The sequence below is a fragment of the Etheostoma cragini genome, chromosome 20 (assembly GCF_013103735.1).
Source record: "Etheostoma cragini isolate CJK2018 chromosome 20, CSU_Ecrag_1.0, whole genome shotgun sequence".
NCBI lineage: Eukaryota > Metazoa > Chordata > Actinopteri > Perciformes > Percidae > Etheostoma > Etheostoma cragini.
Genome location: NC_048426.1, coordinates 14703879 through 14721217, shown reverse-complemented (window position 1 = coordinate 14721217; position 17339 = coordinate 14703879). Strand labels below are relative to the sequence as shown.

The following is a 17339-nucleotide window of genomic DNA, read 5'->3' as shown; positions in this document are numbered from 1 at the left end:
CTTCCGACAAGCCAGAGAACACAGAAGACATAAGGTTGTCTACTCAGTTAATGGTAAGACTGCAAATTGATGTTTAAACAAGTAAGCTTAATAAAAAAAAAAATCTGAATGAAGTCTACTGATACCAATATCATTTCATCTAGGCCTTTAGTTGGAGAAACAAATACAGAAGGCATCCAGAGGCTGAAACTTGTGAGAAGGTCCACAGAGAGGGACATCTTCCTGAATGAGACCACAGGAGAAAGCCTAGACCCTAGCAGCCTTCTAGACTCAAAATCTCTGCCTCACCTCTTTGAAGACAGACAGCGTAACCAGCCAGACAAGCTGTTTCTGTGCAGCAAAGAAGATGAGATCCAGATAGATCAAACTTAAGGTCCCACAAACCCAGAGGAAAGAACTCAACAAACTGGACACAGAGAACTGTCTTTAGACCCAAACCTAGCCTGGACAACTGAAATAGTGAGAATAGAAGACAGGGGTAAAACACAGAGGGATAGCTGGATATGGCCCGAGTCAGCCAGAAGCTGTCAGAAATAAGGATAGGATAAGAGGTGCCGGAGGGATCTGGGACAATAAACTGGACTAAGAACACTTGCAATATAAACAAAACACTTGATGTTCCGGGATTCTTTCATACATGCCTGAGATTATGTTGCCCTCTATAGGTAAAAGCAGTGGGAACACTTGCTGCCCAAGCAGTGAGTCTGAAGCTCATTTGGCATTCCTTCAATATTGATAGCAAACATTCAAAAACACATTTTGTTTTTAGTTTAAAAAGTTGGGATTAGAATCAGCCGGCATTGAAGCTTCTGCTCTATTATGAGGCATTTGTTTTAGAAATTAGCACAAAAGAACCCCTCAGGATAAATATATTTCATTTTTATTAAATATAAAGCTCTTGAACAATAATTAGACTGAAAACAGGAAACTGCTAATTGCACCATCATTCTACAAGTTTAGAGAGGGGTTTAGAGAGGCTGAGAGGAACTGGACCCCTACCAAACGCCTGGTGCAGCAGAGGCTGACAAAAGCCTGGTCCTGAGGCACAGTGCGTTAGATGAAGATTGCTGGGATCACATTACAAAGCATGGGGCTGGACGGGAATTCAACATGCAAAGATTATCTGGCAGTGGTTGAGTCAAACTATTACAACAGATGAAATGAGTAATATACTGTATTAAAGAAACCAAAGGTCTAACAAACTTTATTGTACTCTACCACTGGGTGTCATTATTGGGCTGAGGGACAAAGTGAAGTAAACTCCCAAATTTATGTGGACAACAGCCGCAGTGTTGATAATAGATCAATTAATGTTTTGGTATATACGACAATTTTGAGTATGTAACCTTGAGTTTAAAACCTTGTAATATGTTAACATTATGTATGACAATCCACACAGCTGCTTTACTTTCACACATTTATTTTGGCCTGTGTTATTATGATGATTAATGTAGTATTAATCAACAATCATGAAATAAATACATGATTACCAATTCAGAAAAACACTTCAGAATTAAAGACCCCAAGGTATGAGGTGAAGGCATTGGTGCAGAGCAACACATTAAAAGGAGTCCATCTACTTAGCAAGCCATTCAATCAACCAACAAAGTCTGCCAGTGAGAGGCCACTGACTGCAGACTTGAGGAGCCAGACTGACCACATATTGGGACACTGAGGAGATTTAGAGTGCCCCAACTCTTCAAAAAACTTTTTTTTCCAGTTCGCTAGCCACACACACTGGGCTTTAAAGCCAAATCATCATGAAGGGGGAGAGCTGAGAGGTCTCGGTGTCTGCCACTCCGTACTGCTACATAAAAAAGGTGAAGGATGCCGTGTGAGCAATTGGTTCCAATTGACAGAGGATTTGTCATGGTCAGCCTTCTGAGTGGAAATCCACGTGAGAATGTAACATTTGGACCAGCAAGGGGCACAAGAGGCCAACAGCAGACAATGAGGACACTCAGAGGAGTCTGGCTGCTGTGGAATAGTGGGGCACCATCTCCTCTGATTTAACACTTCACCAGCTGGTTATTCATTCACCCTAATACACTAAGGTGGAGCTTTCATAGTTAAAATGTAAGAGACAGTATGAAACCCATCATAGTTCAGGTAGAATAACAGTTAACAGGGAGAAACATTTGGAACCACATGCCCATCTCTAAATAATTTCTTCATCAAGTATTGATTATAAAGGAATGTCTGCCCTGACACTTGTGTTGCAACAATCAAAATAACACACTTAAAGTTCTACATTAATTAAGTTAAGGCACCTATGCAACCTCAAGAGGAGACCCGACCATTCCATCCTTGTGACTTTTTCACCAATTAGGCAGGTCCTGTTTGCTGAATGCGAGCACCTGCTTTAAATCCTCAGAGGGCCAGAGGGTCAGCGCTCAATCCCAGTCTGGCTGGAGAGATTGAGGTTTTGAACTAGCCACTAGTTGACAGGGCGGAGATGGGGTCAAAGGGGTGGGGAAGTGACTGGTGGAGGGGGCAAGGATTCCTGCCAGCTCTAAAAGAGGAGCCTTTGGTAGCCAAGACACTGGCCAGAGCAGCCTGGCCTTTCACAGCCCAGCCACCCCTCTCCTCCAGGCCCACAACAGCTGATGACAAGGCCCCAGCAGCTAATTATCCGGCTGATGGAGAGTCACTGAAGTGGGACTGTCAGAGCGAGGGGTGGTCCTTGTGTCAGCAATGGCATACATATGAGGAAGGGTGATGGTTGGGGGATAAAAGAAGTTAGATGATGGGGGAAGGTATTTAAAAAAAAAAAAGGATCAGTGAAAGCAATCTGATTAGGTCTTTTACATGTAATTGTTTGATAATAATAATGAGATTTATTTATATGTCCTATGATTTATAAGATCTGCAGTAACACCAGGATAGTAACGATTTAAATTTACGGGGTCACATCCAGTCTGGATCACTGTACATGCTTGACAGTCTTCAGTCCTGTGACAGCATAGTGAACTGAGCACTTTTCCACCGTGCTGCTATTCATGTATCCATGCTACAGCATCATCTGCCCAGAGGCTACTGGAGCAGTTCCTGTTGAATTCCATATGAAGTACTCTTTGGATTGAAGTTCTCGGGCTGAAAACAAGACCATTTTTTAGTTTTTAGAAAACTTGCATACAGCCTAATATTTTATCCAAAACCTATTGTAAGCTTACATGTTACAATCCGAGGTTTGGTAGAGGAATAAACCTGCACTGAATGCTGGTCCACACAGCACCCAGAGAGCGTCATGTCAGGAACTTTCAAATACAACTGTGAAGATAACGGTTAAAGTGTTCATCATTTTACAAATTAATAATTATATATTAATAGATCCCTTATCCATTTGACATTATCCTTAGCTTTTTAATACTATTGCATTGCCAGACCTATTTGTTTAACAATTGCTGTAACATGCAGTAGCTGTAAATAAACAAACTGAATCATGAATCAAGCTTCTGATTATTACCAAACATATTCACTTACCTTGATATAGGCTGTAAGTTCTCTGCAGAGAGGGTCAGTAGGTCCTGGTGACGGCCCAGAAAAGCTGATCTTGCCCTCCATTGTGACCTCACGACATTTAGGGAACTTTTGTCCTAAATACGAATGAGGAAAAAGCTACACATCAGTTTTGTTTTCAAATGTACAGCTTTGAAGTGATTTTTTTAACACTGATGTTCAGGAGCAGAGTGCTTACCCAGGCCCCAGACCAACAGGTTCTTCTCCTTTGAAACCTCCAGCTGTCCGGCGCTCACCTTAACATCCACAACACCCATCTGATCCCTGACGCAGACGTAGAGCCGACATGCAGATGTTGGTGCCAAAATACAGATTAAAATGGATGAGTTCAACCACTTCAAGCAACAGTCTTTTGTGTGAGAGGAGTATTTTATCATATGGATGCACATAATGGAGTTAAGTTTGAGACTTGTATATTAGGTTACTAAGTTACTTTGACTAAATTACTATGACTTGGATATTGGAGGACTCATTTGTTTAGCTAAGGCGAGTTATTTAGTGCACTGTAATGAGACCAGTGCACTAAAACAAGAAAACTGTGTATTTAAGGATGGAAGATGGCTCTGTTCCAATTTACAAAAGGCTATAAAAAGTTATGGTTATAAATAATGGAAGAAAATGTTTTCAGCAAGATGAAATCAATAAATGTCACTAGTGTAATAAGGGGTGTTTATAATTAAATGTAAGTATATTTATCATAATTGGTGTTTATAATTAAATATGATTTTTTTTAGTAATTCAACCGTTTTAAAACTATTTATCTCATTGATGCTTTTATTTGATTGCAAGCTGGAATTAGTTTGACATTAGTTTGCCAGTATAGCTAGCAAACATCAGTTAATAAAAAAAAAAAAAAATTCACTAACGGTTAATCCAACTACATGAATTTATAATTCTCAGGTCTAAACAGAATGGTGTGATTTAGTTTGTCATTAAATAGTTTCAGTCTAGGTAACACTAAAACTATTCTGTAAATTACCTTGATTTCTGATTGGATATCAGCATGGATAGTGAAGCATTAAACCTTTTTGCTCTACAGGAAACAAAAACTGGCAGGTGCTCAGATCTAAAAGATTGCACCTTGTGCTGCGTACCTGTTAAAGAATGGCAGGTGTGCCTCGCAGTACTCAAAGCTGTTTTTCACACTCTCATGAAGTTTAAGGGTTACTGACACACACAGCTGGTTCTCTTCTTCCCTCACTTGATATGAACCAAGGATAGGTGGAACGGGGACCTAATAAAAAATTGAAGGAATCACTTGAGACATTAGCACTAATGTGTGGGATTCAAAGTATGTTAGTATGTTTGTTTTATACCTGAGATGTATAGCTACACAGTCTGAAAGGCTCCAGAGGAGGAGAAAAGGGGAACTTATACGGCCCTGAGAAAGCTGAGCCATCACAGTTATCCACACTGCTGGCAGTCAGGATACTAGAATCCAGTGAGGTGACACAAGGATGGACCAGGATGTCCTGTAGTGGAGAACCATTTGGTGGCAGCGTGAGGGTCACTGTTACATTTGGGAGCACCCCTTCTACTTCACACTGTTGACAGAAGGAAAAACAAGTGGAATCAAGAAAAATAATGGAAACAGGAAAAAAAAGAGTTAAAACATTGCTTGCTTTCCTCTACATGTGCCCTTACTTTGCATGTCACAGTGCCATAAACATCCCACAGGTCCTGCCTGCTCTTGTTACCATACTGCATGGAGCGCACTGTTTCTGTCAATGCTATGTTAACCACAGCTCGACCACGGTGGAGCCCTGTCTTCCAGGCTGGCTGCTTCTGGTTCCCCGCAGGAGTGGGCACTGTGGGTGTAGCAGGTGGCCCCAGTAGTGGCACATCCAGGGGTGTGCCAAGTGGACAAACCTGCATGAGTACAGAGGGCAGCATTGCAAGGCGAGAGGCCAGCCCCTCCCTATCAGGCTTACCCCCAGTGCCAAGGAGAAAAGTCTGCAGACCTGCCAAGAGTGTGAGGCCCTGGGAGACGGACAGCAGGCTGGCAAGGGGTGGCCGTGGCTCAGCAGGGACATCCACTAAAGGCAAGCAAGCTAGGGTAAGAGGCCCGTGGGAGATGGCCAACACTGGCCAAAGAAATCCCTTTCCAGGACCGTCCACCCACAGTTCCAGGGCTGGTAGTCGCTGACGATGAAGGCAATCATCTCTGAGAGCTACATAGGACTTGTCGGAGTCGGAAAGCCCCAACTCAGTGAGCAGGAGCTGCAGGACAGTGTTGTCTTCTGGGACTGCTCTATATGAGGAACCTGCCAGGATCTTTGCACGGTGCTCCACAGTAGCAAACCTCCTGTGGGTGGCAGACACAAGAATACGTTACAAAACGCTGCAGACAGCAGATATTTACCACATAAGAGCGATGCTAAGGTCTTCTACAGTATTGTAAACATGAAGTGGAATATTAGAGCCATTGCAGCTCATATAACATACCTTGTAAAAAGTATTGACACATTTTCTCCTTTCTCGTGAGAAATAATCCACAAAGCACGCACACTCATTTGTCCGGCTGCACTGACGTCTTCAATTTACAGACTATTCTGTGACTTCAATATTAATATTCGCATTTTATTGTGCAGTTCAGAGAAATTCCTCATTTGATTAACGCCACGCAGCAACTTACTTCCTGCTGCTGTCTCATGTGACAACACCACCAATCACACGAGATTTGCGCTTGCGCACTTGCAAGCGGTTATTCCCACCCTTCTCCACCCATACAGGAAGCTGGACTGCTAACCAGCTAGCTGTCAACAAAGGGCAAAACTCCACGAAATCAGCAAATCCATGTGGAAGTCGGCGGTATTGCCGACTCCGAACTCCTTCCTCTAAATTGCATTTCACTACGCCGACAGCTGAATCCTGAACATGGCGACAACTGCTCAGCTGTTCGAGGTAAAATGACTGCTGCACCGGAGAGCTGTGTTAGCTGTCAGCTAGCTAACGTTTTGTTGCTAACTGTTGTTAACGGTAGCTTAACGGTACTGACTTATTTCTCCTACGTGTGTAACGTTATACAGGATTATTAATTACCCACACAGCCGTCGTAAAAGAGAAAGAATAGTGACACATTTAGTTTATTGGAGTTTTTCTGGTTAATGTTATTCACTGTTAACGTTTGTGTGCAGTAAATCAAAACAAATGCTGTAAAACGGGCAGTGTGTAGGAACGTTAGGTCAAGTCTATTCTTCTATATCATCATATCAGTTGGTGTTTTGCTGATTTTTTTTTTATGTGAGGTAACAGTAAGCTCATCACTTCCTCCCCCCCCCCAGGAGCCCTTTGATGCAGATGAGTACATCGAAAGGTTGGCATGGAGGACACCTGGAGGAGGCTCCAAAGGAGGAGCTGAGGCATTTGACCCTAAAAGGTACTGTTGGCGTTTGTCATTCACATTTACTGTACACATCTTCCTTTCTTGAACATGAATCAGTACCTCTGTAGAATATATGTTTTAAAGAATACTTTGCCTCTCTGGGATAATGTAGTCCTGATTTGACAAGCCTAGGTAGAGTGTTTTTTACTTTAACCTGGTCCAGTGTGGGCTTGATGTGAATTCTCCCTTTATTGCATTTTCACAAATAGAATAAAGCTTTCACACATCTGAAACTTTGTTTTAAATCATCTTTAGCCTCTCTGCAATAATGTAGTCCTGATTTGACAAGTCTAGGTATAGTGGTTTTCAAACTGGGCATCATGTGAAAAAACAATGAAACATTCCTTTTATTGCATTTTCACAAATAGAATAAACCTTTCACAAATCTCTAAAGTAGGTTTCAGACAGCTTAGATGCTTTACCTAAAATATCTAACAGGCTTCACAACAGTAAGAGGTGCAAAAACAGAAGGATCAGATGCTCAGCAAAGTTGGTTCCCTCAACCTTAACTGCCAAATCAGAAGCTAAATTCAGCATCCTAGGTTTAAACCTCAATGTTGGTGAAAATCATTGCCAATGTGTCAACTGGTTACTAAATACATTTTTTGCCATCTCATATTAATTTAAAAACAATGCACTGATGTTGCCTTATCAAGAGTATTTTTACACAATCCCAATGTACAACAGAGTAATAATTGGTATGATTTATACCATGATTTACTTCCTGGCCTATTCCATAATGTGATTTTCACATCATTCTTTAAATTATTATTGAAGTTGAATAGATGTTTTAAAAAAAAAATATTCTTCCTCTATCAGGTCAAGTCATGCTAATAAACCAGAAAATACCCATCTCTATTCACATTATATCATGTCTGCACTTCTTGGCTTGACTTTCAAAGGGGTTAAGAGTACAATTGGTTTCAGCTTTCCACACATAATTAGATATTTTTTTTAAGTTGAAAGTATTTTAAAATAAATTAAGATTATTTTGTTTTCAGCTGTGCATATCAACTTTCTAAATACTCACAGTAAACCTGAGTTAGTCCTCCTGCACTAATTATAGCTCATAGTCATCTCTTCTATGCTAAGTTAGTGTTTTTGATGGTTGGGTTGGGAAAAAAAGCAAATATCTATTTAGTTTTATGGTATTTGCACTGCTTGTTGTTATGTTTACACTTGGGGACTGAGTTATTTCTTGTAAGCAAAAACACCATAACAGTTTAACTATACTGTGGATCCATCCTGCCTTATCTACTTCCTCCACAAAACCGTTGCCACCACCTCCTCGGAAGCTCTTAGCAAAGAGTCAGAGACAACATATCTGTGGAGGCCACCATACTGTGAGTCACCAGCCAGGGAATGAGTGTCTATTGGGAAGGGATGGGAGATGTCTTTAAGCTGTAGCCAGTGCTGGGGGAATTAGTCAAGAGATTATACACTCATCATTTTGGGATGTTTCCTACTCTGTGAAATGTGATGCTGACTTAGAACATTTGCTCTGCAGTCCTGATGACACTTAAAATGCAGCTGACGAAGTTGCTAGTTTTCAGAGCTTCTTAAGTCTGGGGACCCAGGAATTAAGCCTCCGGCACTATTCTGTAACTATAACAGCGAGGTTAGTGGGACAGAGTTAACCTTGTGGTAGTCAATTAGTCCTCCAGAGTAAGATCATTATGTTTGTGTTTTACTTGTAGTGTATGTTGATGAAATCACCGTGACACTCTACAGTCTTTCTTTTCTCTGTGATAGGCTGTTGGAAGAATTTGAGAACCACATAGAAGAGCTGAAGCAGTTGGATGAGAAGATCCAGCGACGTGTGGAGAAGCTTGAGCATCAGTGTCATCGCGAGGCCAAGGAATTTGCCCACAAAGTTCATGACTTGCAGAGAAGCAACCAGGTGTGTTCTATGGTCAAGCAGCCATTCAAACCCACCTAAATGTCTTTAAACTTGAAGTTCCTTTTCATTCATAATAGACTCTTTTCAATACATTTCCTCTGCTATTTGTCAATCCAGGTGGCCTTCCAGCATTTCCAGGAGCTCGATGAGCACATCAGCTATGTGGCAACCAAGGTTTGTCACCTTGGCGACCAGCTGGAGGGGGTAAACACGCCTCGGCAGAGGGCTGTGGAAGCTCAGCGTCTGATGACCTACTTCAACGAGTTCTTGGATGGAGACCTACGCAGTGACGTCTTCAATAACCCAGACAAGGTGAGTATTCTTCATAAGTTTCTTCCATTCACTCTAGTGGAGTTGTGTGTGTGTGTGTGTGTGTGGGTGTGGGAGTGGGTGTGTATGTGACCATTGACGAGAACCCCCATTGTGAAACTGCTGGAGGTGAGAATGAACAGGATTATGAGGTAAACCATCCATATTAATTTGTCAAATTTATCCCTTTAGTTTGATCCCTTGGCTAATTTGGATTATTAAACTGTCATTTGCTGTCTGACAATAGCTGGCTGATTGACTAGCATGGATGTCAACATGCTCATGTCAACCCTAATTGCATTTACAGAGTGTTGTCTGTGAGCAAGAATGTGTTTGGGCCTCAGCAGCATAGAGTTTATAGCATGATGGTATATGTAAGGGTGGTAATAAGATGCATGCACAAAGATGAGATGCAAACTTTTACTTAGTTCCTGCCGAAACAGGGACGATGTTGATGTTAGACAAGTGACCCCTGAAAGTTAGATGTTGCAGTTTTCTTAGTGACAGTAGTGAAATTGGGATGCTTTAGATTAATTCTGGTTAGTAGCAACATCATTAGTGGATGCAGAGCAGCGTGTCTGGGGGTCAATCCCAGAGACGAGAGCTGGAGATGGAGCTAGTTTTCAGGAAAAGCATGCAGAAATATCTGGCCAGATTCCTTTTCCTGAGCATACCTCCAGACAAGGGGGAAAGAGGAAAGCTGCAAGTGAATAGCTGAAGGGGGATGGCTGTGCTAATCCTTCTGAAAGGGAGGGCTGGGCCGCCAGCGAGGAGACAAGTGCTGCTAAACCCTGACTGCAGGGAGACGGCTACATTACTTACATGGGATTTAGCTAATCTTAGCTGGGGGACAGATACTTAGAAAACCTTCGCCGAGCAGAAAGGCTGGATCCTCCTCACGGGAGCAGGGTAATGATGTTAGCTGAGGCAGGCATCTGCGGGAACAGAGGAGTTGCGGACGGCGGGCCTTTGGTAGGTCTGGGGCTTTTTCAGCAAGTGTGTATGTCAGGAGGGGCTGGGGGGGGTGGTCGACAGGGCCCACTTTTTTAAGACAGATATCCCTGGCCGGACAGATTATTGAAGGCGATTTAGACTCCTGTGGGATTACAGCCCATTCATAAAAGGCATGCCAGTATAGAGTTGGATGTGCTGCTAAGTCAGGACTGCTGCTGTTGCTGCTGCCAATACCCAGGTGAGCGCAGCCTGACTGTTATCAGCTCCCTGTTCAACATAGGGAGGTGGAGGAGGGCAGCTCTAAAATGATGATCCCCCAAGTAGAGACACCGCCGGCGGCCTGCCAGCTTTCTGTCTAGATGTCCCCTGTCATGGTCCTGTCGTGCTCTTTTTACCTCACTCACCTGACTCTCGCTCTCTCTCTCACACTCCCTCTTTCTGTCTCACCTTCAGATTAAGGAGGCTGCTGATATAATTCAGAAGCTGCATCTCATTGCCCAGGAGCTGCCATTCGACAGGTGAGTCAGGCATCCTGGAGGCAGCTTTAGAAAGGAGCATTGTTAAACAGGGGAAAGGTGGTGTATTAGTGATGTAGACTAGTCCTCACAGTGTAAACCCACTGCAGGATATATAGAGTCTTATAGTATTTTAATTCAGTATTCAGTTTCTAGAAATTAAACACACATTTACTATTTTAAATAGGTATGTTGGGATATAATGTATCATGTTTTCTTTGAAGATTAATTATATTTTTCTCTGACAGATTTGCAGATGTAAAGGCAAAAATTGCAAGTAAGTTTTTTTTAAACTAATCATGTCCCTATTATCAATACACTAGAAATTAGCTACAAATGATAGTATTGTTTTGCTTCTTTGTTTGTGTTACTACCCAGGTAAGTACCATGACCTGGAGCGGCAGTTAATCCAGGAGTTTACAGCTGCCCAGCGCAGGGGTGAGATTGGACGTATGCGGGAGGTGGCAGCAGTTCTATTACATTTCAAGGTGACCTGGAAGACTCATAATTAATGAATCATTTTTTATGCCTAAATTAGATTTTTAGTCCTCGTTTAACCATCAGTCTTTGATAATTGGGATGGTCACTCGCTTTATACATGATATACTAATTAAACCATAATGCAAGTTTCCTTCTTTTTTGTCTCTAAATGTTGCTATGGATCTGCCCTTGAGTAATGTAATCTTGCAGTAAAGTAACTTCTGTATCTTTTGGTTCAAGGGCTATGCACACTGTGTGGATGTTTATATCAAGCAGTGTCAGGAAGTGAGTGTAACAAGTTATACATAATATTCTACTTGTTTGTTGGCCAGTATTATCCACAGACTCCTGGTTAACCCTTTGTTTGTCTCCATAGGGGGCTTACCTGAGGAATGATGTGTTTGAGGACACTGCAGTCCTCTGCCAAAGGGTCAACAAGCAGGTGGGCGAGGTCTTCAGCAGTCCAGAGACTGTTATGGCCAAACTCATCCAGAACATCTTTGAAAACAAATTACAGGTATTTCTGTGAATTGTCATTTGGTTAGTTTTATTTAGACATACTTTATTTGTCATGTTACATTTGACACCTTTGTGTTTGCAGGCCCACGTTAAGGAAAAACTGGATGAGACTCGACACTCTGATGTAGAACAGTACCTCAAGAACCTCTATGACCTTTACACCAAGTATTGAACTTGTTAACATATTTTTTGATTCACTTCCTGTCTACACAGTAACCTTAATGTTTACACTTTTACACACTTCTTTTACACGTTTTTCAGGACCACAGCACTGGCCACCAAGCTGACAGAGTTTAACCTGGGCTCAGACAAGCACACTTTCCTGTCCAAGCTGATAAAGAGCATCTTCTCCTCATACCTGGAAAGCTACATTAATATGGAGAAGGATTACCTTCGCTCTCGAGGTGCCATGATTCTGCAGCGCTACTACGACTCCAAGAATCACCAGAAACGCCTAATTGGCACCGGCAGGTCAGATTTTAGTACTCAGTTTTTTTCCCCACATCAGGATGCATAAGGATAAATTATTTCAATATGTTTTACAGAAAAAAAAAAAACTATAAATAACTGTAACAAAGTATACACCATTTGTGTCGTGGTGCAGTATCCAAGAACTGAAGGAGCGGATCAGACAGCGCACAAACCTCTCACTCGGCCCTGTCATAGACACCCACGGGGAGACCTTTTTGTCCCCAGAGCTTGTTGTCAACCTGCTGCAAGAGACACGTCATGCCTTTGAGAGATGCCACAGGGTGAGCCTATTTAAAAAAATATATATTAAAAAATAAATAAAAAGTTTATAGTTTCCTGCTGAGATAAATGGTTTAAGAGAGAAAATCCTGCTAGGCAAAAATAGTTAAATGTGATCGCTTTCTTTCTGTTTGGGGTGACATAGCTTTCAGATCCTTCAGACCTGCCAAAGAACGCCTTTTCAATCTTCCTGCTGCTGGTCGACCATCTGTGTGTGGAACACATCGACTACGCCTTAGAGATTGGCCTCTCAGGTACATCCAATTCAGCTCATTATAACATTTGTAACCTGTACTTTCTGTATGTTTGGATGCTCACTTTAGCTATGTCCCAAATCAGTGAATGGATTCTTTGAGGGATGCAGGCCACAAAGGTGTGTGCTTCACAGGGCCCAAAGGCCAGACCCAGCCTCTGTACCATTTCCAGTAGATTACAGCAGTCAACTCCATGCAAGTTCGATGCCACTCTAATCACAGCACAAATTATCATGTATTACATAAACACAAGATGGACACATGGAAAGCAATGTACTGGGTCAGTGGTTTTATTTGTCTGTAAGTCCAGTGATCATTCTATCCAGAATGATAACAAGGAGAAACAGTAGAGTTTGGAACAGATGGGTCACTATGTAGATTCTACAGTGGCTTTTCCATTGGTGTACTTACCAGTTACTCATGTAGGCAAATCTCTGGCAAATCTATCTATTTTATAATATAGCTTCATTTCTTACCTGCATGTAGAGGAACCTAATCGGTCTCGATTTAATGAAGAGGCATCATGCGATGTCACCACAGCTGTTTTGCCTTTGTCACCTGAAGGGAAACACATGCTGTAAAATACACATCAGGGTACTGCCTTTCATCCATAGATACTACTTAAAATAATACACTGTCAGGGAAGTTACATGTGCCTACTACTGTTTGTACCACTTTACTTTGTCATGCACCAGATGATTCTTGTTGCTATGGATACAGTTCAGTGATACAATAAACAAATTGTATTGCAGTTAACAAAAAAAGAAATGATCCAAGTTACCTTGATGCACAGCCAGATGGTTCTTTTCCTTCTGTATGTGGTTGAATACAGAAACTAGCTTATCGTTTTCAGGCAGCCACAGTGGAACTAAACATGTTTATTCATCTCCCAGTGCTCTATTCATAAGGTATAGTCTTCATCAAAGAAATGCAACACTGATGTCCCCATAGTTTGATTGCTTTCTCTTCACTGTCTGATGCAGAAACAGAACATTGCTGTAAATGTTTTTACATCATATTTCTGAGGTATCAACCCATAGAGAGCAGGCAACAGTGTTTTTCTGCCCTATGTGAATCACATTGATTTATCCTATTGTTTGTCTGTTTTTTTTCTGGCTTTTTCTCTCTCTCTTTTCTTTTTGATCTACAGCAATTCCCTCATCAGATGCCAAGAATGCCAACCTGTACTTCCTGGATGTTGTTCAACAGGCAAACTCTATCTTCCACTTGTTTGACAAGCAGTTTAATGACCAGCTCATGCCTCTAATAAGGTCAGTTCTAGGTCAAAGTATAAAATCATAAACATTCTAAGGTATTTTGTTATTCTATTGCCACTGCCTCTAATCATCACATCATTTTTATATTAATTAAAGGTAGAACTTTGATTTTACCTTTTTGAAAATGTATGTCTCCAGCTCATCTCCAAAGTTGGCAGAGTGCCTGCACAAGAAGAAAGAGGTGATTGAACAGATGGAAGTAAAACTGGACACAGGAATCGACAGGTCAGTATGTTTACAAATTGTTCTTGCGTGTAATGTGTTTCATACTGCAAAGAAAAACAATAATAGAACAATCAATGGTCTTTAATACATTTTCCAATGTATTTTTTTCGACACAGAACAATAAACTGCATGGTGGGACAAATGAAGCACATCTTGGCAACAGAGCAGAAGAAGACGGATTTCAGGCCTGAGGACGAGAACAACGTCATGATTCAGTACACTACAGTAAGAGAGACAAGGCCTTAGCTTCCACCACTGAGCTCACATGCAAAGCAAAACAAATCAGCAAATGCAACTTGCAAATCACTTACATTCGTCTATCTTGTTGTTCCAAAACATAATTTAATGCAATGAAATGCCTTTGGTTTTGTCAGTTTTACCTGCATGTTGTCCATGTGTCCTTGTGTTCCTTCCCACCTGGCAGGCCTGCTCCAAGGTATGCGTCTACGTCAGTCGGCAGGTGGAGCATGTTCGGAAGTCTATGGATGGGAAAAATGTGGACACAGTGCTGACGGAGTTGGGCGTTCGTTTCCACCGGCTCATCCACGAGCACCTACAGCAGTACAGCTACAGCTCAATGGGAGGCATGCTGGCCATCTGCGATGTGGCTGAATACAGACGATGCGCCAAGGATTTCAGGGTGAGCGGGGGGGCATAGGTCCAGGATACACTGGTCACAGAGCAAAACATGGCTCCTCCAATAATGAACCTTGTTGTGTTTGTTACTACATTAGGTCAGTTTAGGTGAATGCTCTAATTTTTAGTTTTACATGACACAATTTATCATTGAATATTTGATCAATTGTTTAAAATCATAAGTCCATAAATGTGAAATCGCAAATTCCCAGATCTTAAGGGGTCAGTGTCCTATTTCTAATTTTGTGACAGCTATTTAAGGTAGTTTATAAAAAGTTTTATTATTATATTATGTAATTTTTTTCTGATAATTTTTTTTTAGTTTTTTATATATATTCATACATTGTCAACAGATGCAAACAATGCACTGAGACATTACAATGCAAAAAACAACAACCAGAGAGGACAGCTTGGAGGGAAAGACACACTTGCAGAAACACACACAAACACATACACAAACAGATACACACAGAGACAAAGGACCAATCACATGCGCAGGTTGAGGTCGAAGTTGTAGCACAAGGCTACAGCCCGGACCTCAAGGAGTCGGCGATGTTGCTCCAAGTGTCCAGGGTCTTTCCTGGAGCTCGATTTTATTTTGATAAACTTAAAATGATTTAGTTATAAAATACTCTTGTTGAGAATTTTTTTTGTGGATTGACCAAACGTTTAATTGGCCAAATAATATCAGCACGACACACAAGTAGATTCAGGAATGGAGGTGATGGGGCATGTTATTCAAGCATTGTGGCCAGGGCTGTAGTACTTAAGTCTAAATTTTGTCTAAATGTTTGTTTTCTGTGTCTAGACATAGAGCTAGGTATTAGACACAGGGTTTACAACATGTTTTGCTCGCAAAATCACAATGCAATAGAACCTGTGATTTATAATTTAGACCAGAGCATTTGTCATGACAGCCTTGCTATGCAGGTAATAACTTGGTGTTTATAGTTCACAAGGTATACTAGTTTATGTGCCTGTGTCTGTTCTCAAAGGTCCCTCTGGTGCTGCAGCTCTTTGACACACTCCACGCCCTCTGTAACCTCCTGGTTGTTGCCCCTGACAACCTGAAGCAGGTGTGTTCAGGTGAGCAACTCACCAATCTGGACCGAAACCTCCTGCACGCCTTCGTCCAGCTCAGAGTGGACTACCGTTCAGCAAGACTGGGCCGACACTTCAGTTAATGACTGATTCAACACCTCGCTGCCCTCCGTCCAGTAACCCATGCTTTGATGAGACGATGCACCTTGGAGATACCCATCGCGGCTTCAGAGAATGCATCAGCCTGGCCCCAGCATACAGACTTTACTGGGATTGCTTTGTGCATCATGGAGGCTGCCACCACCAACCCACATGGCTAAAATGTTCTGACATAAGTAAATTGACAGCATTGATTTCTGTATTTATGCAAAAAGAAACATTTATTGATTGTGCCAAATATAAAGAAAATGATGTGGCTGCAATTGTGCACAGGTATAGTCCATAAAGCTGCTGTAAAGAGAAAATGTCACCAATCATGATCCAAACGTCAGATATCAGGCGTGCAGAAGCACTGTGTGTTGGAAACAGCTACCCTTTGTAATGAAGTGCAAGGGATCTGATATAGACGGCCCCAACCTAGCATGAGATATAGAGCTCTGTCTGGCTAAAAGGGACCCATGACCACCTCTCTAACCTTTGACCTCTGACCACAAAGTACAGGTCAAGAGGCCATCACAGAGAAGTGTGATCTGAACTACTAACAGGTCTGAGAACCTCTATGGAGGTTTGGGTGGTCCCTTCTCAAGCTAAGATGACGGGTGTGATGGGTCAGTGACTATGTGTCACTGTAATTGCACAGATCAACACTTGCTCATCCAGTGGCGCACACAGTCCAAAGACATTGTTGGCTGGATCTGCAGTGTTTCTAGGTCAGGGGACATTGACATGTTCACCTCTGCTGATTAAGGAAACAAACTAGAGTTCTTCACACAGGGCTTATTTGGTCTGAGTCGCTGTCTTCTACACTAAAACAAGAAGGTAGATCATGACCCTGATGCCTGAAAATGTCTCCTACGCAAAGCTGCTGCTCCCACTGTACTGCTGATTAGCTTAATTGGTGACTCATGAACAATATGTTGCATTTTATAATTGTCCCTCTTCTGAACAACCTTAATAAATGGGGAGCTCTGAATAGAAAGTTTGTCCAGTTCTCTCAGCAAATGTCACTTTCAAAGTGGAAAGAAACAGTCTGCCTTTCTGAGGAAGTCATCATGTATTCATGGGAATTCTTGCCACCAGAGTAAAGTTCTTTCTTAGACTTCTGGAAGTGAGCAGAGCCAGAGGGGATTAGATATCTACGAGTTGATGAATTGTGTGCAGTAGTCATGGACTAGGGGAGAGCCGGGGAGATAGAGACGCCTGAGAGCTCAGTTCCAGCTCCGGCTGGTTAGTGTTGTGTAGAAGGTACACACAGTGCTGTGCAAGTTCAAACAACATAATTAATTAGGCTAATATTAATATTATCAATGCCACATAAATTCAATTCTCTCAGCCCTAATCACAACTGGATAGCTTGTAAAAATTATTTTGTTAGGCCCTGATGCAAACACTGGGTCTATTCCAAACATTTGAAAA

General features: G+C 41.8%; 2 protein-coding genes across 3 annotated transcripts; one reads left to right on the top strand and one right to left on the bottom strand.

Moving 5' to 3' along the window:
• Window positions 1–2792: 2792 nt before the first annotated feature.
• On the bottom strand, window positions 2793–6194 carry ap5m1 (adaptor related protein complex 5 subunit mu 1). Of its 2 annotated transcripts, XM_034857974.1 has the most exons (8): window positions 5965–6194; window positions 5164–5824; window positions 4836–5063; window positions 4614–4753; window positions 3698–3783; window positions 3484–3596; window positions 3174–3270; window positions 2793–3093 (listed from the first exon to the last, which is right to left on the bottom strand). In XM_034857974.1, exons 1-8 carry the CDS (start codon window positions 6030–6032, stop codon window positions 3011–3013), a joined length of 1476 nt encoding a protein of 491 aa, XP_034713865.1. In that variant the 5' UTR covers window positions 6033–6194; the 3' UTR covers window positions 2793–3010. The 2 variants fall into 2 exon arrangements, with proteins under 2 accessions (XP_034713865.1, XP_034713866.1); XM_034857975.1 differs by lacking the exon at window positions 3174–3270.
• A 28-nt stretch (window positions 6195–6222) lies between these two features.
• On the top strand, window positions 6223–16061 carry exoc5 (exocyst complex component 5). The gene is made up of 18 exons (XM_034857973.1): window positions 6223–6423; window positions 6804–6898; window positions 8657–8804; window positions 8922–9116; window positions 10521–10585; window positions 10831–10859; window positions 10961–11070; window positions 11303–11347; window positions 11439–11579; window positions 11664–11746; window positions 11843–12052; window positions 12186–12333; window positions 12477–12585; window positions 13736–13856; window positions 14001–14087; window positions 14204–14312; window positions 14512–14727; window positions 15719–16061. Exons 1-18 carry the CDS (start codon window positions 6397–6399, stop codon window positions 15905–15907), a joined length of 2127 nt encoding a protein of 708 aa, XP_034713864.1. The 5' UTR covers window positions 6223–6396; the 3' UTR covers window positions 15908–16061.
• Window positions 16062–17339: the final 1278 nt, after the last annotated feature.